A 23,080-nucleotide genomic window follows, 5' to 3' on the forward strand; every position below is an offset into this window, starting at 1 on the left:
AATTGTGTGGTAGTTTGAACATTCTTTGGCATTGCCTTTCTTTGGAATTGTAATGAAAACTGACCTTTTACAGCCCTGTTGCAACTGCTGAGTTTTCCAAATTTGCTGGCATATTGAGTGCAGCACTTTCACAGCATCATCTTTCGCTAGTGCTTGGTAGAGAATAAGTGAATAAGTTCAGTCACTCAGTCATATATGAAACTTTGCAACCTCGTGGACTTCAGCACTCCAGGCTTCCTTGTCCATCACCAACTCCCAGAGCCTACTCAAACTCATGTCTATCGCATCAGTGATGCCATCCAACCATCTCATCCTCTGTTGTCCCCTCCTTGTCCTGCCTTCAATCTTTCCCAATATCAGGGTCTTTTCCAGTGAGTCAGTTCTTCACATCAGGTGGCCAAATAATGGAATTACAGCTTCAGCCTCAGTCCTTCCAATGTATATTCAGGACTGATTTCCTTTAGGATTGACAGGTTGGATCTCCTTGCAGTCCAAGGGTCTCTCAAGAGTCTTCTCCAACACCACAGATCAAAAGCATCAATTCTTTGGCACTCAACTTTCTTTATAGTCCATCTTTCACATCCATAAATGACTACTGGAAAAACCATAGCTTTGACTAGATGGAAGTTTGTTGTAAAGTAATGTCTCTGTTTTTTAATATGCTGTCTATGTTGGTCATAGCTTTTCTTTCAAGGAGCAAGTGTCTTTTAATTTCATGGCTACAGTCACCAACTGCAGTGATTTTGGAACCCCCCAAAATAAAGTCTATCACTGTTTGCATTGTTTCCCCATTTATTTGTCATGAAGTGATGGAACTGGATGCCATGATCTTCATTTTTGAATGCTGAGTTTTAAGCCAGCTTTTTCACTCTCCTCCTTCACTTTCATCAAGATGCTCTTTAGTTCTTCGCTTTCTGCCTTAAGGATGGTGTTATCTGCATATCTGAGGTTATTGATATTTCTCCCGACAATCTTGATTCCAGCTTGTGCTTCATCCAGCCCAGCATTTCGCATGATGTACTCTTCATATAACTTAAATAAGCAGGGTGACAACATACAACCTTTACGTACTCCTTTTCCTATTTGGAACAGTCGAGTTCTAACCATTGCTTCCTGACCTGTGTACAGGTTTCTCAAGAGCAGCTCAGGTGGTCTGGTATTCCCATCTCTTTCAGTATTTTCCACAGTTTATTGTGATCCACACAGTCAAAGGCTTTAGCATAGTCAATAAATCAAAAATAGATGTTTTTCTGGAACTCTCTTGTTTTTTTGATGATCCAGCAGTTGTTGGAAATTTGATCTTTTGTTCCTCTGACTTTTCTAAATCCAGCTTGAATATATGGAAGTTCATGGTTCACATATTGCTGAAGCCTAGCTTGGAGAATTTTGAGCATTACTTTACTAGCATGTGAGATGATTGCAATTGTGCCAGAGTTTGAGTATTTTTTGGCATTGCCTTTCTTTGGGATTGGAATGAAAGCAGACCTTTTCTATTCCTGTGGCCTCTGCTGAACTTTCCAAATTTGCTGCCACATTGAATGCAGCACTTTCACAGCATCATATTTTGAGATTTGAAATAGCTCAACTGGAATTCCATCACATCCACTAGCTTTGTTCGTAGTGATGCTTCCTAAGGCCCATTTGACTTCACATTCCAAGACGTCTGGCTAAAGGTGAGTGATCACACCATCGTGATTATCTGGGTCATGAACATCTTTTTAATATAGTTCTTGTGTGTATTCTTACCACCTCTTGTTAATATCTTCTGCTTATGTTAGGTCCATACTTTTTCTATCCTTTATTGTGCCCATCTTTGCATGAAATATTCCCTTGGTATCACTAATTTTCTTGACGAGCTCTCTAATCTTTCCCATTCTACTGTTTTCCTCTATTTCTTTGCACTGATAACTGAATAAGGCTTTCTTATCTCTCCTTGCTATTCTTTGGAACTCTGCATTCAGAAAGACATGTCTTAAACCATAATAGAGGGAATGCAAATCACCTCAGTATCAGGAAGCTCAAAAACATTTTCTGTGAGGATCTCCTATAATTCACTAATTATGCAGCTATAACTAGTTACATGACTACTCTTCACCATTGAATGCCAAACCACAATTTATTCCCTCATTCCTAGATTCCACTGAAATGTTATGCAAACCATAAGCAATTATTACTAAACAAGGCTGATGGACTGATCTATCCTTGCTAGTAGCAATTCACAGACATATGGTTACAGACTATAATGTGCTTTCAATTATTAAATGTCATAGTGTTGACTAAGTGTCAGTAATTCTGAAGACATGCATACAGTAAGCCCAGAGTAGCTGAGTTTGTCCCACTGCATGCACAGCCTTTCTGGAAAAATCTTCTATGTTGATGAAGTATATCTGCTGATTAATCTTCAACTTGTAGTGAAGTTGTTCTTGCATTGCTTTCATCTTTCCTTACCTCCATTTACATAGAGTGCATGTAATCACATAATCCATAATTGCTTCCAAACAAATTTCAGCAATCCAGCAATCTAAATAGAAGCTATAGACATATTTTTGTGTGTGTGTTTCAGTCACTAAGTTATGTCTGACTCTTCGTGACCTCATGGACTGCAGCACACCAGACCTCCCTGTCCCTCACCATCTCCTGAAGTTTTCCCAGTTTCTTGTTCATTGAATTGGTGATGCCATCCAACCAGCTCATCCTCTTTGTCCTTTTCTTTCTGTCTTCAAGCTTTCCCAAAATCAGGGTCTTTCCAATGAGTCAGTTGTTTGCATCGGCGGCCAAATATATAGACATTTATAGATATTTATTATATACACACGGGACATTCCCGGTGGCTCACTGGTAAAGAATCTGCCTGCAATGCAGGAGATCTGGGTTTGATACCTGGGTCAGGAAGATCCCCTGGGGGTGGGCATGGCAATCCACTCCAGTATTCTTGCCTAGAGAAGCCCACGGCCAGAGGAGTCTGGCAGGCTACATTCCATAAAGTGATATGGAGTCAGACACCACTGAGGCAACTTAGCATGCATTATAAAAACACAAAATGAATGCACTAAAATATTGTAACAAAGTTGATAATTGAATTTAAATAAGTATTTTAACATGACAAGAATGTATTTTCTTTTTAATTATTACTAATTGGATTGGAGAAACACCTGAGTCTTTGAGAGTCTATGAAACCCAATCTAACAATATTATGAAAAATGTTGAATTTTCTCTATCAGTGACTATAGTGGTGGAAATCCTTCCTCTCAAAAGATATGTCCAAACACTAAGTGCCGGGGTCCAGCCTCAGCAGGATCCAGGGGTACCCTCAGGGTGAACAGTGTTGGAGAGAGAGAGAGAGAGAGAGAGAGAGAGAGAGAGAGAGAGAGAGAGAGAGAGAGGGAGAGAGAGACCAGACTGGGGGTGTGCAGCAGGGTCTGGCAGTGCTTTATTTATTTATTTTTTTACCATAGCTTTTATATTTTAAGTTAGTACATTTTTAAGGGGAAGATAGTTTAGCATTACATCAGCTTGCCCTCACGAAACCGGGGTGTTTTCTGCATGCTTCTTTGTTTTTGAGAGTCTTGTACATTATCTTCTGGCCATGGGCTTATTGACATTTTATGACCTAGGTGAATGCAAAGCTGTTTTCCATAACCTATTCTTCAATGTTCCATTTTGCCTTTAACAGAAAACAGAGAAGTTGCAGTCTCATGGCACAGCAGGTTGTAATATAGTAGAAATTCAATCCTGGCAACACAAAGGTCGGTCCTTTTGCAGAAGTTGTCAGTTAAATTTATCTAAAAGGTTTACCAGACAAAGACTCTGCAGCTCTGGTGAGGCAGCCCCTGTTTAGCACTCTTGGTTAAAGTTAACAATTTTCTTATTGTTTCCACACTAGGGCTAGACTCTTATTTTTCTAAATCTTTAACTATATTAACAATAATTTCCACTGCACAACCTCAGCACATTAAGAGCAAAAACACAGCAAGCATCAGAAAGACAGAGATCATCTTTAAGGTGAGTACCTGGGCAGCTATTTGAAATCCGTGAAGTCCTGATCTGCCTTGCCTGTCAGGTCTTCTCCTCATGACCTTGTCCTGGGTGGGATCTCATGTGCTGGCTCCCGACATCTCCCCCTTTTTTATTTTTTAAGACAGCCAGATGGATCTCAGTCTCGAGCTTCTGAGTATTCTGCCGGAGAGTTCTGACAAGAAAGTAAAGCAAGAATGGCAATACAGGCTCTTTCAGGGGATGACAGAGATCCCTGTGGGGATGCTGTCTCCTGTGCTTGATGACAGAGCGTCTTAATTTGCCCCCATGTGGGTATGGAGGTTTGTTGAGTTGCCCGCACAGGACGTCCTGGTTGTAGGTCATGAGGCATCTGATCTTCATCCAAAGATAGATTACTGAGATAAGCTTTAGAAACAAACTTAGAGTGTCTTTTTTAATAACTTAATTAAATATGTTAGTAATGTAACATAACAAGGAACTATCTCAGAAGCGAGTCTTGGTAAACACTAGACCTTAATTAACAAAACTAGAAACTTAGCTTAACAATTTACAAAACTTAACATTCAGTGATTTTTTTTTTTAAATTATGGATACATTAACCCTGTAGCCAGGGAAGGCTTTAACCCATCAAATAAAAATGAGGTTTGTCAGGGAACTGGGAAAAGCCAAGCGGCCGTCTTGGATTTTCTATAGCCCCAGCTCTTTGATTTTCAGCTATTGTTCACCGAGTTCTAATTTCCTGATTTAGGAGTAGACTGGTGCCATGTTTTAAGGAGGTTAGGATCTTGAAGAACTAGCAGTATTTTTTTTTAAACGCATGAGAGTGAAACCATACAAGGCATGTTTAAAATCTAATTAAATTGTAATTAACAAAGTAGCCTGCTCATTGCTGTGACTTGTAACCGTTTAACATGACAACTAAAATGATAACTGACAACATTTTACCAGGACATATCAGATCTTTATGAATTTCACATAATTTTTAGGATATCTATATAAGTAACATCAACCATACAATATAACTTGAGAAGATTTATCACTCCTCCAACAATATTTCTCGTGCAATTTAACATGTCAAGTGAACTCAGGTAGTTTAATAGCTCTTTGGGATGTCACAGGGGTTCTCTGAAGCAACCCGAAGTCAGTTAGAAGTCAAGCTATTTAGGCAGTTTTGTCAATAAATATCAAAAGGGTTTATAGTACTCTGACAGGTAGAATCATATAGATCACTGTGAAATAATATATTTACTTAGCCAAAGTAAAAAAGAAGATTTTAAAGGTAAACATAGAACAGATCACTTTAGAGGTAAAGAAACTTAAAATCTATTATCAAAGGCAGTTTAACATCTCAAGAAAACTTTTATTTATACACAAAATTCTTCCCTTGGGGTCCAGTTTTCATAAAACCTTTTTATCACTTTTTGTACCCATTTGTTCTCCCATCCTGGAACAGCCAACTGTAAGTCAGACTTCTTTTTTCTTCATAAAATGTATCTTCATTCTTCATACCTTCTTTACTGAACACACACATCTTACTTTCCTTAAGCAACCAAGAATTGACTTTTATATTAGCCTTCTATAGATTGGTGAACATAAACACCAGTGATAATTTCTTAAAAAAAAAAAAAATTAGTGAACATCTCAGGATGGCATCAAACATTATTCATTTGTAGTCTCAAATCTCTTTAGTTTTTCTGTAAAAGGAAATCAGTGTTTAGTAGTAAATGTTTTAAAATCTTATTTTATTTGGAAATGACCTAATTATTTAATAGACTTTTAATACTTAGTTTAGTACAACCCTTAGAAATTTAAGTTACACCAATCTGGAGAGACTATTGTAGACAGATATTCTCAAAGAATAATTATTTTTGATAGAATTTATATACAAACTCATATCTCATTTACATATTTTTTAGAAGTTTCTTCATTTGAGGTAATTTCCTTGTTGACAAACTTGTAACAGATATAATATTTAACTTATACTAAACCTAGGTACAATGAAAATATTTTACTTGGTGTTAATTACTCTAAGACATGTCTATATTAGATAGGTCAACGAACAAACATTAATATCAGGTATTTAGTACCGAATATTTCCCAGTTCACCTGAACCTGGAATTTATTGTTTAACTTAAAATTATTTGATTTGTAAGAGCTTACCTTTCTTTAAGCCAATTAAATAGAGCTCATTTACAAATTAACCTAAAAAATATTACCCAGAGACAAAGACATACCAAGACATATTTAGACAGACACAGTGCAAGATCTAGCTTCATTTTCTAAGGTTGGTCATGAATTAGATATTACAATATAAAATTCACTAGTTTATAAAAAAAGTTGAAATAAATAAAAATTTTAAAGGCTTTTCAAATCCCTGCGTCCAGGACCGGGGGACTAGAAAAACGGGAAGGATAGGAAGGGCTAAGGAGAGGAAAGAGAGAGGGAAGGGGAGAGAGGTCAATAAAGTCTCTTGTTCCTTACCAGTTGGGGCACTCTGGCCAGCTGTCCGCGTCAGGAGGAGACCAGGGACAAAAGGATCCGGTCCTTTAGGATCTGGTCCATTGGCAGGCAAGCTGGCCTCTGAGTACCCCGGGTGGTCAGGATGTCAGTCTCAGTGAAGAAGAGTCCCCACCAGAGTCGCCATTTGTTGCAGAAAGGGGGACCCCTTCCAGGGCCTGAAACTGGGCTCTTGTCTAACACTCGGAAATGAATTGTCCAAGGAGACACATGTGCTGACAAAGCAAGAGACTTTATTGGGAATGGCACCAGGGTGGCGGGCAGGAGAGTAAGGGAACGCAGGAGAACTGCTCTCTTCTGGAGACCAAGGACATTGCTCTTGGACAAATGTAAAAAAGGACAGAACACTGGTCTTTTTAATTTTAATTCCTCTGTGGTTAAGGAGTTGCATTATGACTCTAATAAAAAGCTGCCTTTCTTTTGACTCACTGTTACCCATTCTTGTTAGCAATTAGAAGAAGAAAAAGGAGAGGATATTAATCTTAGAAAAGAAGGAACCTGAAACCTACCCTCCTTGCTTACCCTACCTTACTTATGCAGGGGGGCCTGCAGCGCCCTAGTGGGGTCCTCAGTTCAGTTCAGTTCAGTCGCTTAGTCGTGTCTGACTCTTTGCGACCCCATGAATCGCAGCATGACAGGCCTCCCTCCCTGTCCATCACCAGCTCCCGAAGTTTACTCAAAGTCATGCCATCCAGTGATGCCATCCAGTCATCTCATCCTCTGTCGTCCCCTTCTCCTCCTGCCCCCAATCCCTCCCAGCATCAGGGTCTTTCCCAATGAGTCAACTTTTCGCATGAGTTGGCCAAAGTATTGGAGTTTCAGCTTTAGTATCAGTCCTTTCAATGAACACCCAGGACTGATCTCCTTTAGGATGGACTGGTTGGATCTCCTTGCAGTCCAAGGGACTCTCAGTTGTCTTCTCCAACACCACAGTTCAAAAGCATCAATTCTTCGGCGCTCAGCTTTCTTCACAGTCCAGCTCTCACATCCATACATGACCATTGGAAAAACCATGGCCTTGACCAGACGGACCTTTGTTGGCAAAGTAATGTCTCTGCTTTTTAATATGCTCTCTAGGTTGGTCAAAACTTTCCTTCCAAGGAGTAAGCATCTTTGAATTTCATGGCTGTAATCACCATCTGCAGTGATTTTGGAGCCCCCCAAAATGAAGTCTGACACTGTTTCCACTCTCTCCCCATCTATTTCCCATGAGGTGATGGGACCAGATGCCATGATCTTACTTTTCTGAATGTTGAGCTTTAAGCCAACTTTTTCACTCTCCCCTTTCACTTTCATCAAGAGGCTCTTTCGTTCTTCTTCACTTTCTGCCATAAGGGTGGTGTCATCTGCATATCTGAGGTTATTGATATTTCTCCTGGCTATCTTGATTCCAGCTTTTGCTTCCTCCAGCCCAATGTTTCTCATGATGTACTCTGCACATAAGTTAAATAAGCAGGGTGACAATATACAGCCTTGACATACTCTTTTTCCTATTTGGAACCAATCTGTTGTTCCATGCCCAGTTCTAACTGTTACTTCCTGACCTGCCTACAGGTTTCTCAAGAGGCAGGTCAGGTGGTCTGGTGTTCCCATCAGAATTTTCACACAGTTTTTTGTGATCCACACAGTGGAAGTCTTTGGTGTAGTCAATAAAGCAGAAATAGATGTTTTTCTGGAACTCTCTTGCTTTTTCGATGATCCAGCAGATGTTGGCAATTTGATCTCTGGTTCCTCTGCCTTTTCTGAAACCAAATTGAACATCTGGAATTTCATGGTTCATGTATTGCTGAAGCCTGGCTTGGAGAATTTTGAGCATTACTTTACTAGCGTGTGAGATGAGTGCAATTGTGTGATAGTTTGAGCATTCTTTGGGATTGCCTTTCTTAGGGATTGGAATGAAAACTGACCTTTTCTGGTCCTGTGGCCACTGCTGAGTTTTCCAAATTTGCTGGCATATTTATGCAGCACTTTCACAGCATCATCTTTCAGGATTTGAAATAGCTCAACTGGAATTCTATCACATCCACTAGCTTTGCTAGTAGTGATGCTTTCTAAGGCCCACTTGACTTCACATTCCAGGATGTCTGGCTCTAGGTGAGTGATCACACCATTGTGATTATCTGGGTCATGAAGATCTTTTTTTGTACAGTTCTTCTGTGTATTCTTGCCACCTATTCTTAATATCTTCTGCTTCTGTTAGGTCCATACCATTTCTGTCCTTTATCGAATCTGTTTTTGCCTGAAATGTTCCCTTGATATTTCTAACTTTCTTGAGGAGATCTCTAGTCTTTCCCATTCTGTTGATTTCCTCTATTTCTTTGCACTGATCGCTGAGGAAGGCTTTCTTATCTCTCCTGCCTATTCTTTGGAACCCTGCATTGAAATGGGATTCTTTCCTTTTCTACTTTGCTTTTTGCTTCTCTTCTCTTCACAGCTATTTGTGTGCAGGAGAGCTGAGAGGAGCTACTGCACGTTCAAGGTCAGGAGGGGCGCCTGTGGGAAGATACCCCTCATCCAAGGTAAGGAGCAGCGGCTGCGCTTTGCTGGAGCAGCTGCGAAGAGATACCTCACGTCCAAGGTAAGAGAAACCCAAGTAAGATGGTAGGTGTTTTAAGAGGGCATCAGAGGGCAGACACACTAATACCATAATCATAGAGAACTAGACAATCTGATCACAGGATCACAGCCTTGTCTAACTCAATGAAACTAAGCCATGCCATGTGGGGTCACCCAAGATGGTCGGATCATGGTGGAAAGGTCTGACTGAATGTGGCCCACTGGAGAAAGGAATGGCAAACCACTTCAGTATTCTTGTCTTGAGAACCCCATGAACAGTATAGAAAGGCAAAATGATAGGATACTGAAAGAGGAACTCCTCAGGTCGGTAGGTGCCAAATATGCTACTGGAGATAAGTGGAGAAATAACTCCAGAAAGAATGAAGGGATGGAGCCAAGCAAAAACAATACCCAGTTGTGGATGGGACTGGTGATAGAAGCAAGGTCTGATGCTGTGAAGAGCAATATTGTATAGGAACCTGGAATGTTAGGTCCATGAATCAAGGCAAATTGGAAGTGGTCAAACAAGATGGCAAGAGTGAATGTCAACATTCTAGGAATCAGCAAACTAAAATGGACTGGACTGGGTGAATTTAACTCAGATGACCATTATATCTACTACTGTGGGCAGGAATCCCTTAGAAGAAATGGAGTAGCCATCATGGTCAACAAAAGAGTCTGAAATGCAGTACTTGGATGCAATCTCAAAAACAACAGAATGATCTCTGTTCCTTTCCAAGGCAAACCATTCAATATCATAGTAATCCACACCTATGCCCCAACCAGTAACACTGAAGAAGCTGAAGTTGAATGGTTCTATGAAGACCTACAAGACCTTTTAGAACTAACACCCAAAAAAGATGTCCTTTTCATTATAGGGGACTGGAATGCAAAAGTAGGAAGTCAAGAAACACCTGGAGTAACAAGGAAATTTGACCTTGGAGTATGGAATGAAGCAGGGCAAAGGCTAATAGAGTTTTGCCAAGAGAACGCACTGGTCATAGCAAACACCCTATTCCAACAAAACAAGAGAAGACTCTATACATGGACATCACCAGATGGTCAACACCGAAATCAGATTGATTATATTCTTTGCAGCCAAAGATGGAGAAGCTCTATACAATCAGTAAAAACAAGACCAGGAGCTGACTTTGACTCAGATCATGAACTCCTTATTGCCAAATTCAGACTTAAACTGAAGAAAGTAGGGAAAACCACTAGACCATTCAGGTATGACCTAAATCAAATCCCTTATGACTATAGAGTGGAAGTGAGAAACAGATTTAAGGGACTAGATCTGATAGACAGAGAGTCTGACGAACTATGGACGGAGGTTCATGATATTGTACAGGAGACAGGGATCAAGACCATCCCCATGGAAAGGTGGGGTCCTAGCCGTCCCAAAAACTGAACAGTGAGAGACTTACCTTTGGGTTCCTGTTCATGGCATCACTTGCTGGGGCCCAGCCTCAGCAGGATCCAGGGGTACCCTCAGGGTGAACGGCGTCGGTGAGAGAGAGAGAGAGAGAGAGAGAGAGAGAAAGAGGGAGAGAGAGACCAGACTGGGGGTGTGCAGCAGGGTCTGGCAATGCTTTATTTTTTTTTACCATAGCCTTTATATTTTAAGTTAGTACATTTTTAAGGGGAAGATAGTTTAACATTACATCAGTTTGTCCTTCAGGAAACCAGGGTGTTTTCTGCATGCTTCTTTGTTTTTCAGAGTCTTGTACATTATCTTCTGGCCATGGGGCCTATTGACATTTTATGACCTAGGTGAATGCAAAGTTGTTTCCCGTAACCTATTCTTTAATGTTCCATTTTGCCTTTAACAGAAAACAGCGAAGTTGCAGTCTCACGGCACAGCAGATTGCAATATAGTAGAAATTCAATCCTGGTAACACAAAGGTCGGTCCTTTTGCAGAAGTTGTCAGTTAAATTTATCTAAAAGGTTTACCAGACAAAGACTCTGCAGCTCTGGTGAGGCAGCCCCTGTTTAGCACTCTTGGTTAAAGTTAACAATTTTCTTATTGTTTCCACACTAGGGCTAAACTCTTATCTTTCTAAATCTTTAACTATATTAACAGTAGCTTCTACTGCACAACCTCAGCACGTTAAGAGCAAAAACACAGCAAGCATCAGAAAGACAGAGATCATCTTTAAGGTGAGCGCTGGGGCAGCTATTTGAAATCCTTGAAGTCCTGATCTGCCTTGCTTGTCAGGTCTTCTCCTCATGACCTTGTCATGGGTGGGGTCTCGTGTGCTGGCTCCTGGCAGCTAAGCCCTGATATCTGTGAATGTGAGCTTATTAGCTAGAGGGTGTTTAGATGTAATCAATTTAAGATAAGGTCATACTGGATTAGTTGTTGTTTCTTAGTTGCTAAGTGGTGTCCAACTCCTTTGCAACCCCATGCACTGTACTGCCAGCCTCCCCTCTTCATGTCATTTCCCAGGCAAGAATATTGGAGTGGGTGGCCATTTCCTTCTCTAAGGAATCTTCTCAACCTAGGGATCAAACCTGTATCTGCTGCATTGGTACGCAGATTCTTTACCACAGAGCCACTAGGGGAGACCCATACTGGATTAGAGTGGACCTAAATCCAATGACTGTGGTTCTTATAAGACAAGGGAGATTTGAACAGAGATACACAGAGAAGAGAGAGCCGTGTGAAGATAAGCAGGAATTGGAGTGATGCAATTGTAAGATACAACCACAAATTATAGAAGGTTGGGGATTCTTGGCAACCAACAGAAGCTCCAAAGAGGCAAGAAAGGCTCTTTAGAGCCTTCAGATTGAGCATGGTTCTATCAATACATTGATTTCAGTCTTCTAGGTTCCAGACACTGAGAAAATAAATTTCTGTCATTTTAAGCTACTCAGTTTGTGTGTTTTATTGACAGCAACCTTAGGAAACAAGGAGTGAGATATAAAATTTTTGGTTACATTTAGTTCAAAACGCAGTTGAAAATCTTTGATCAAATTATTTAACAAATGGAGAACCAGAAAAATTTCTGACTTACTAAAATTATAAGAGCAAAGCTTGCAAATGGGAAGATATTGACATTTATTTCTCATAGAAGACTTTTTAAAAAAAATAATGAAATATCAAATAAAATACATAATTTAATTTTAAGCTTCTACAATTGCAATTTGGTATATTTGAAAATGTAATTAGAATATTGTAATGGCTTTTGGATGAAGAAATGACTGTATGTTCCAATTCAAGGATTATACCACAATCCCTTATCTCCAATAGGAGAGGTTCTTGAACCAGCTAGAGCCAACTAACTTTCCTCTACTGATGCATGGACACTCAGGGAAACTGCAATATAGTCACTTCCTCTAGGATTAGGATTTGATGATAATAAACCCATGGGATTTGGGTCACCAACTTCTGCAAAGTAAGTTAGTCTATTGAAGAATGATGGCAGAGGTTGAACAAAAGTGTTAATGGCCACAATCAAGTTCCTAAATACAACTGTTCCATTCAGTTCAGTTCAGTTCAGTCACTCAGTCGTGTCCGACTCTTCATGACTCCATGGACTGCAGCACGCCAGGCTTCCTTGTTCTTCACCAATTCCTAGAATTTGGTCAAACTCAAGTCCATCAAGTTGGTGATGCCATCCAACCATCTCATCCTCTGTCGTCCCCCTCTCTTCCTGCCTTCAATCTTTCCCAGCATCAGGGTCTTTTCCAATGAGTCAGTTCTTCACATCAGGTGGCCAAAGTATTGGATTTTCAGATTCAGCATCAGTCCTTCCAATGAATATTCAAGACTGATTTCCTTTAGGATGGACTGGTTGAATCTGCTTGTAGTCCAAGGGACTCTCAAGAGTCCTCTCCAACACCACAGGTCAAAAGCATCAATTCTTTGGTGCTCAGCTTTCTTTGTAGTCCAATTCTCACATCCATACATGACTACTGGAAAAACCATAGCTTTGACTAGACAGAACTTAGTCAGCAAAGTAATGTCTCTGCTTTTTAATATGCTGTCTTGGTTGATAATAGCTTTTCTTCCAAGGGGCAAGCATCTTTTAATCATGGCTGTAGTCACCATCTGCAGTGATTTTGGAGCCCCCAAAAATAAAGTCTCTCACTATTTCCATTGTTTCCCCATTTATTTGCCATGAAATGATGGGACAGGATGTCATGATCTTAGTTTTGAATGTTGCATTTTAAGCTAGCTTTTTCACTCTCCTCTTTCACTTTCATCAAGAGGCTCTTTAGTTCTTCTTCGCTTTCTGCCATAAGGGTGGTGTCATCTTCGTATCTCAGTTTATTGATATTTCTCCCAGAAATCTTGATTCCGGCTTGTGATTCATCCAGCCTGGCATTTTGTATGATGTACTCTACATATAAGTTAAATAAGCAGGGTGATGACAGCCTTGACATACTCCTTTCCCAATTTGGAACCAGTCTGTTGTTCCATGTCTGGTTCTAACTGTTGCTTCTGAGCAGCGAACAGATTTCTCAGGAAGGAGGTAAGGTGGTCTGGTATTCTTCTCTTGAAGAATTTTCCAGTTTGTTGTGATCCACAAAGTCAAAGACAAAGGCAAAAATCCAACTTGTTGCATGAATTAATAAATCTCTTCCTTGTTGACTCTGACAGTAATGCAGGAGACCTGGGTTCGAGCCCTGGATTGGGAAGATCCTCTGGATAAGGAAATGACTATCCACTCCAGTATTCCTACCTGGAGAATTCCATGAACAAAGGAGCCTGGTGGGCTACAGTACACGAGGTCACAGAGAGTTGAACACGACTGAGTGATTCACACTTTCACTTTTCTTCTTTCCATTAATTTGTGATAAGGTTTATTTGTGTCATTTGGAACCATAAGATTATTGACAGAATCCAACCATGTTTCCATACCTCATAGTTCTGTGTTAATGAAACTTTCAGCACTCATGGCCATAATAACCTTATATTTTTGGAAAAAAAAATCCAAGGTCTAATTTTTGAATTATAAAATTAATGTTTAGTTCAGCACTTCAAAACAAAATACCACATTCCAAATGGCTTAAGCAACAGGCACTTGTTTTTCACAGTTCTAAATACTGGCAGTCCATGGTCAAGGTGCCAGCAGATCCTGCAAATAATGAAGAGTCACTTCCTGGCCTTTTTACTGTATCCTCACATGAGAGAGGAAAGATCATCTCTCTCATATCTTTTCTCTTAATGGAACTAATCCCACTCATAGTTATTCCACTCTTATGACCCAATTGACTCCAAAGTTGCCACCTCCAAATGCCATCACACTGGGTACTAGAGCTTCAATATATGGATATGGGGGGGGGTCACAAATATTTAATCTATAGTAATTAAAGTGACCTGATTCACAAACTGGGTAGGTCTTGTGAAATTTATGAAAGTAGAATCCCAACTACTGAAAGTGAAATACGTTGGAAGATATGGAAAATTTAGAGAACCTCCAGATCCCAAATGCTCTTGAAAGTCTCCCTGTAACTCTTTTTCATGGTAAAATTATGATTTGTTTACTGCAGCTAATTGTTACCTTAATTTCCAACCTCTAATTTTTCTTCATTATAACTAAGATTCAACCTTGATATGAACTGGAAGTAGAAATCAGAAGGCCTGGAAAGTTCTTAACTTAATGCACAGCATAGTAAATAGACTAGTATCTTAAGGGATGGATTTGGCCAATAAAAAGAAAGGGGCTGTGTAGTTTGTATTAAAAAAGAAAAAAAAAAAAACACATGTTTTTTCCGTGTTAGACCATATTAAAAAATTAGGAGATCTTACACACCAACCGGTGTTTCTAGTTTCTTCTAGAGTCACAATATTTGGTCACATGTAACTTGTACATTCCTTTCTACGTGCAACAGTAGAATGGAGGGAGTAGCAGAAGAGGAATGCATACATTTGTCAGTTCATTCTTAGAAAGATTTTCACAATCATTTCTTTTACTCACTTGTATTATTTGTGAAGTTCTAGAGGTCAGTTTGGTAACCACAATCAAAATGGAAACATTTAAGCATCTGTAAAAAGCTGTACTTAGTACGAATGGTCCATCAATTCCCTGTGTCTATAGTAAAAGCATCAATACCTCTCCTTTAAACTTTTCCATGAAGGGTAAATTCTTACAAAAATATTTACTGCCTAACTACAGTTGACTGAAAACTCTAGTTGGAAGTGCAAATTATTGCAATTGCATTTCTTACCTCAGGGAAAGTGAAACAAGACTAGTGTCACCAAACTTAGTGGTAACTGGTGATAGGTGATAATTAAAAATTTCAGAGATATAGTGAACGGGGCAATTATTTCATGAGAAATGGTCAAACCAGATGTGATCTCTGTGTGAGGCTAATTATTACATCCTTAGGAAAATTTAATGGTTGTGTTATCACGCTGTTTTTTTTTTTTTTTTTATCACGCTGGTTTTTGATGTAGCAATACAAAAATTTTCTAGTGAACATAATTTGCTGAACAAAACTCTGGCTCAAGCTGCTATCAGAGCGAGTGATGATTCACCCCACCTGCTATTTACAAATAAGAATCAATTTATGGAGCTATACTCCTAGAATGAAAGGGACATCAAAATTCTATAGGAAAGATCATACTATAACATCATATTTCCAACTCTGGTACTTGCCTTCAGATTATGAATTTGAAGCATTTACCTGGATAAAAGGAACTATGTAATCTTCTTACAGACTCTGAGATCCATGCTTTGTCTCATCACTCATTAGTTGGATGGAGAAATGTCCTGATACTCTATTGTTCATGTTGAGATTTCTTTGAATTGAGTAATAATTTATGTTGCCACCTGAGTTTGCCTCCTTTTAAGCCTAGTGATATTCTAAACCATTTATGATAAGTCATCAGTTCAGAGTGTAATGTTTGACTGGATACATTTAGACACTCCTCTAATCCCCATATTATCCCCTTGACCTATGGAATAAGGAGGTCAAAAAATGCTAAATAGAAGCCATTCTTGTGTCTCTTTCTATCATAAAATCATAATTTGCATTTCTTGAGGAATTACAGGTGTTGAACACTAAAAGATGCAGACTAAAAGATAGTGAATTACATCATTATTCCACTTCCTCATTTGGCCTTTAAAATAGCTTCTTGGAGTATAACAACAGATTATTTCAAATTTGATGAGGTTATAACCCCTATTACAGGTGGCATTTTTAATATGCTACATGTCAGGCAAATTCCTGATATTAATTTTTTCCATTCATATGTAGCTATAAATTAATTTTTTTTCCATTCTGACTTAGCTAAAGAAAAAAAAAATACCAGAAACCGTTTCCTTTCATCTTAAAAACAGAACTTTCTCTCTCATGGGACAGTTTTTACTGTCACCTTGTCGGGAACTGACAAGGTGACAGAAGTCGGGAGATATCTTTTATGAGGACGTATGAATCTGCACCCTCCGTTAACTTCTGCCAGATCCAGTATTCTGAGTATATTGACAAAACTTCTCTAGATTGAATAACAAGTTGTTGCACCCTGTACTTCTTAACATAGAGGAGGAAGGAGACCTAATACTAAGTGGATTTTTAAAAAAATTTCAAGGCAAAACTGACATGTTTCAATGTTTTGTATACATATATACATAATCAGTAAGAAACAGAACAACTGATATAAATGGTCTAAGCTGTTATATAAGAGACTTTGTCACCTGTGTTTTGCGACCTGGGTTATACAAGGTTCTTAATGAGTCATGACAGATTGGGTTGGTTGGGAATCCTAGAATAAAGCCAGGAAAGTAAATTTCTCCCGGGGCTTTAAAGATATCAGAGTAAGCAACTATTGTCATTTTGAGAAGTAATTCCTCAGAGTTTTGGAGGACACTGAACAGCTCACTGTGAATGCTCTGTTACTGTGTGCCATGTATTAACCTTTACAATGGTTATTTTGTAATCTACCTAGTTATAAATTCAAGTATGATCAAATGGATTGGGCTCCAGCAAGTCTTGCATAATTAAACAGTACAACCAGGTTGTTCAAATTCACAGTGCACACACAACTACTACAGTGTTGTTCTCTCTGAAACCACACCTATGTTCTCATGGGAAATATTCTATAAACAGTTGACCTCAAATGAAAAATCTTAGACTCAGTTTATAATCAACCAGCATCAGCTAGAAGTGAACATTTGAATTTTTTCTTTAAAATGTGGTTGAAAGTGTCATAAAAATTTAGTGAAAGCAAAATGTTATACACATACAAACTCACAAGGTTGTGTAAATTCCTCCCAATGGAATAATGACAAAAAAATAGGAATAGTGCCTTAAAATGTAATTTATTGAAAAGAAGAAAGACAAAAGCTCAGTTACTGCACACAATTATTTGAAATGATGGCACTTACAGGAGAAGTGATTCAAAGGTTTTTAAAGCAGATTTTCCATATAGAAATTTAATGAAGACTTTAATTCCCTTTGACTCAGTGGCCTTTATACCAGCATGATACTACTGGAATTTAGGTAACAAGCTGTTAGGCCAATTTCATTTAAGGATGTTACATTACCTAAAATACAGTAAAGAACTCAAGAAGAAAGAGTGCCTTCAGTTTGAGATTGCCCTATTCTAAAATAACAGTTGAAGCCTTTGGATAGAATGGTTTGACATGATAGATTAAAAACATGTAGAGCATGGAATTTTCAGTCCCATCTGTAAAAAAAAAAAAAAAAAATATGTGGTTAGTTATGTTACATGTTTTGAAGGGAGAAGGTACTGTTATGATAAGATACATTTTAATAGTCATTTTCTCTTCATCTTAAGATGAAGTTCACAAAGTTATATGTCTCCTGTTACTAACACATACCCACTGTTCCTGATTTTTAAGTTTTACAGGGAATTTATGACTGGGCTTTCCTGGTGACTCAGACGGTAAAGCATCTGCCCGCAGTGTGGGAGACTCGGGTTTGATCCCTGGGTTGGGAAGATCCCCTGGAGAAGGAAATGGCAACCCACTCCAGTACTCTTGCCTGGAAAATTCCATGGACTGAGGAGCCTGGTGGGCTACAGTCCATGGGGTTGCAAAGAATCAGACATGACTAGGCAACTTCACTTTTTTTATGACTAGGTTGCAATTTCTTTTGCAGTAACAGAAAATATGGCAAAGTAATTCAAAGCAAAAACTTCCAAGTACGTCAGACTTTTATTTTCCTTCTTTTGATCTGTTGTAAGGCAAGTTTCCACCACTAGAGAGGGAACATACACACACACACACAACTACAAGCTTCAATATAGTAAATTGAAGTAATCAAAACACATCTATGGACATTTAAATCTGTTTCCTTCTTAATAGACAAACACTTGATTTCACTATGTGACTTGTTAAGTATTTCTATTTCAGTGATCATAAAGAATAGGATTCCACTGTTGGGGTCACCAGAATTATTAACACCCACACTCTTATACTTGTATAGAAATTTCAATATAATAAATTATATTAATTAAAATTGGCTAATTTTATTGCTACTGAAATTTAATATTATTATAATACAAAAAATGTTGAAGCCAATTTAATTATTGATATTATCTAAGTGTAATGTGTCTATATATAGCTAGACTACAGGACCAGCAAAACAATTTTATAGTCTACAGTTGTATCTTTGTACTGAATTCTCATATGAAAAGAGGATCAATGATTAGACATCAATTTCCAACTTACCAAAGACCATAATTGTGGAGTTCCTCAGAATTCACTTGACTCTTCTGAAGGAACAAAAATTGGTAAAATGTGAGTAAGGTAGTTAGTAATAAAATTTTGCTAAATCAAAAAATGAACACTACTTATTTTCCCAGAAGTATTCTTAATAGATTCTTATATTTAATCACCTTCAAGGTTATAAAAACAAGCATCATTATATTATCTCAAATAAGCAAAAAAAAAAAAATCAAAATTTCAAGTTAGGAATTTAGGAATGCCAAAATCTGTGCTTTATCCTCCACACGGCATTCTAATGTATATCATGGGTATAATCAAAAGAAAGGTATTTAAAGATTAGCAAAAGTGCAAGGAGGATAAAGTTGAATTTTTACTTTGGAGAGAAAATCTTCCTCCTAATTTCATCAGAATGAATATCACTTACCAAATAGATAGCACTGCTCCACATGTTCCCGAGTAATGTATTAACATTAGCCATATATCAGAAAATTACCACCAATTTTCCATTTCAGAAAATTCTAGCATAGGACACTAAGCATTTGTGTGTCACTGTTTATTCTAAATCTATTTGTATGTTATGTTTTCTTTCATTCCTTTGATAAGACAACAGTATGCAGTCATTTAAATGAACTTACCACCACAGTGGCATAGTAATCTTTCCGCTGTTCTCAGAGCCAACGGGGTTAGGGGTGTCAGGAAATGATGGGGCCTCGGTGTATTGAATGCCTAGTGGAAGGTAATACCAGGCACCAGAAGGATAGGCATCCAGCTGGTAGAACTGTCTGAAAAGCTAGAGAGAAAGACCATTGAAAAAGCAACAGTGTGGGAGAAATCAGTTTTGAATCTCTGAAAATGAATCATTGCATTCATTTAAGACGTGGCTATTCGCATCACGAGAGATGTTTCCTCTGTGAGGAAAACAGAGAAATCAAACTCTTTCCTATGCTAAATCACAGTAAGGAAATTTTGGAAAGGGCTTTTCTTAGAGTACCTGAGGGGTAATGAATAAATCACTTCTTTAAGATCAATAGTCAGTATCAAACTCCAAGAACCTGCATGACTAACACAGGTCCAGTTACCAAAGTCCAGAGGAAACTGGTAGTAGGCATTTAATTATTGTATAATTTATCAACTCATGGGCATTTGGACTAGAGAAGGTCATTTTTGCCTTTCTGTTCTATAGTTTAGTTTTCCATGAAGACAGCTCAAAAAAAGGGAAGGTCCTCATCCCAGAATAATACAGGGTTTTCAGAAATGCCAAGGATAAAGAGAAGAGAATTCTCTAATTCCGAGCCCAGTGCCGCTTCATAACCGTAAGGTTTTGGTGCAAAAGCATTATTTCTTTTCTGAAATTCTGGAATAGTTACCTCTCTTAATCTATCGTGACCTTTTATTTGTTTCTGTGTATTAATATAATTCTTTATATATTCAGGTGGAAAATATATGTTTTTTGATGGAATTAGAAAAGCCAAAGAAAGCATTTCAAGTTTTGCTGTGGTTGCCTATCCTAACAATTATAATAAGTATGATATCTGAGATGTTTTCTTATTAGTATTAATATAAAAATAAAATAAATTCACCTGAGGGTAGAAGTAGGCCAGTTCCTTAAGGGAGAGAGAGAAAAAATAGTTTGTGATTCAAACCCAGTTAAATGTCATAATAGACTAAAGTATCACTACCAAGTGCTCTTATTAAGATTAGAATGATCACCTTCATTTTTTAAAAAATTACATGGAAAGGTGAGGATGGTGTACACTTTAGAATTCAATGAACTACGTAATTGTCTTTTCTTTTCTCTTACTTTGGTCCATGAGTGAAGAGAGAATTTTAGAAGAATTTGAGAGCAAAATATGATTCACATTAAAGAATAATTCTCATAAAATCAATTGATGACAACTAGTTTTGAATCTTGTTTAATCCCTTATCAGATTCATATTTATAAAACTCCATGGTTTTCTTTGTACAGTTTAATTTTTTAATTAGCTTACTATATTTAAGCTCAACCATCAAAGGCCCAAAAAAACTGAACTGAATGCAGTTACCACCTTTAAAAGTGAAGACACAAAAGAACACTGCAAAAGTCAAGATATGTGAGTTTGGGAAGAAAACAGATTGTTAGATTCATATTAATTTTCCAAATAAAAGAACAAGGCTCAGAGAGAACACAGCTTGCTCAAGGTCATAAGATTAGATCTAAGACTGAAAACTTAAGAAGACTTGACAGTACTATAGATTAATAAAAAGTCAAATGTGAACAACATGAATAGTTGGCTGAGGTTGTTCTAACTTAAAAGTTGACCGGAAGCTGTCTTCACCCAGGGATGGCCATTTGTTCTTTCACTTCCTTTGGCAACTTAGATCTGATCTTTCATAGCAATGTTAGAGCCAGCAATGTTAGAGTCCAACACCAGTCAACAACTAAGAAATACTAGCAGAGCACTACTTCTTGATGCAACTAGTAAAATAATTTCCAAAAAACAGTGGCTACCAATAGATAGTTTGGGGTAGTATTAAAACACACACACAAACACACACTTACCTGACTCACTCCTTTCATAGGCTTTTTCTGGAAAAAAAAAAAAAAAAAGAGTCAGGGTGATCTTTTAAGGCTGAATAAAACCAAAAAATGTAAGAAGCAAACTTTTTGAAATGCTTTTCATGTTAGAGATCTGGGAATTCACACTAATAATTTTGCCAATTGCATTATCTAGATATTATTTCTTCTAAGACATATGAAATATACTCAACAATCCTCATAAGATTCACTAAATGGAAGAAGTGATTGAAATTGGCATAGCTTTTGATAAGAATCAGAATTGTAATAGCAGCACATATTTCACAGTATCTGGTTGTCACCTTAAAAATGAAATCAAAAGCCCCAGGAGCACTACTGAATCAATGGGATGCAGGGCAGAGGAAGAATCAGTTTCTATTATATATTATAGATAAATACGAGGATCAGAAAGGTTTTTTGACAGAGACATTTAATATCTCTCCAGTTTCTTCTAAAGGTTTCAATTAGTATTAATAAATCTCCAAGTGGCTTGCTTGAAATAGCATAATTATGAGCTTGAATTTCCTAAATCTGTTGAATTTAAGAATCAAATCATGTACATAAAGATATAAAATTTAGGAATACCTTAAAAGAGAAATTAACATTTCATAGTGTTGAGAATTACAAAGGCGCTGCTGTCAGGTGAGACGGACAGAACAGAACAGCTCCCATTGCAAAGAAAGGCAAATAGTTCTCCTTTCTCAGATTGATTACTACAAATTGTTTCAGAAAGTTGGGAGTGAAAAATAACCACCTGAGAAGAAAGAAGTCTCTTCAAAATTGTGAAGCTATTTAAAAGCAAGCATATTTAAACTTTGCAACATATTATCATTATGTAATTCATTAAGCAAAATATTACCTGTTGGGCATGTTTTCCCTCTTTCATACTGTGAAGTTGTTCCTAAATAGAAGGAAATATATTCTAAGTTACTTAGATATCTTCTGATATAACACATTCACTTTACAATTACCATGAATATATTATCATCTGTGAAGATTAGGATAAACTGTATACTCTGCCAAAATTTGAAAATTAGCAATATATCTTTAATTTTCTAACTTTAGAAAAAATATTCAACTCAATGTTATATTTACTATAGTTTGGAAGGATAAAGTATCTATAAGTTTCATATCTGGGGGAAAATAATCTAGCAATTCCCTAGGACTACATATTTTCTGTTCATGACTATTAATCAGTTGTTTACATTTTATCTTTTATAAATTTTAAATAAAACATTTATCAAATATGGGTAGTAGAAAAATTTCTCCCTTGGATTATATTTATTTCTGTTAAAAAAAGAAAGAGGAACACACATTATAAAAACAACACGTGAAGAAAATACTAAAATATTCTAGATTTAATAAATAATCTTATAGGATCATGAATAGCTTCCTCAGAAAGAGAGATCACTTTATTTCAGTACATTGATTTTACTCATGTGTGAATCACAGACATTTGCTAGGTACCTCCATTCACTGCGGGTCTATGCTAAATGCTAGGGACCATCTATGATATAAATAATAATGAACACTATGAGCAGTGAACACTATGAGCAGGACCATATCGTTCTAACACTTGTGGAGGTTACAGCCTAATCATAACTAAGGTGCTAAAATATATTATTCATGTAATTTCTTAGATTAGTAATAAGTTTGATAGTGGTACTTATATATCTAAATTTATTTGGATTCTAAGCCCAAAGCAACATAAGCTACTTGGAAACTGAAGCAAGAATGACACTGAGATCCAAATTAAATTCATTATTGACTTCCTCCTTCCTACAATTGTAACAGAATAAAAATGTGAAAATGTAA

At 37.5% G+C, this 23,080-nt stretch overlaps 1 protein-coding gene across 1 annotated transcript; it reads right to left on the reverse strand.

Moving 5' to 3' along the window:
- Positions 1-8,947: 8,947 nt before the first annotated feature.
- LOC110124845 (alpha-S1-casein) lies at positions 8,948-22,738 on the reverse strand. Its single transcript, XM_070458015.1, has 6 exons — positions 22,733-22,738; positions 22,125-22,166; positions 21,251-21,277; positions 20,292-20,315; positions 19,347-19,501; positions 8,948-9,065 (listed from the first exon to the last, which is right to left on the reverse strand). Exons 1-6 carry the CDS (start codon positions 22,736-22,738, stop codon positions 8,948-8,950), a joined length of 372 nt encoding a protein of 123 aa, XP_070314116.1.
- Positions 22,739-23,080: the final 342 nt, after the last annotated feature.

Source organism: Odocoileus virginianus, chromosome 29 (assembly GCF_023699985.2).
Source record: "Odocoileus virginianus isolate 20LAN1187 ecotype Illinois chromosome 29, Ovbor_1.2, whole genome shotgun sequence".
Taxonomy (NCBI): domain Eukaryota; kingdom Metazoa; phylum Chordata; class Mammalia; order Artiodactyla; family Cervidae; genus Odocoileus; species Odocoileus virginianus.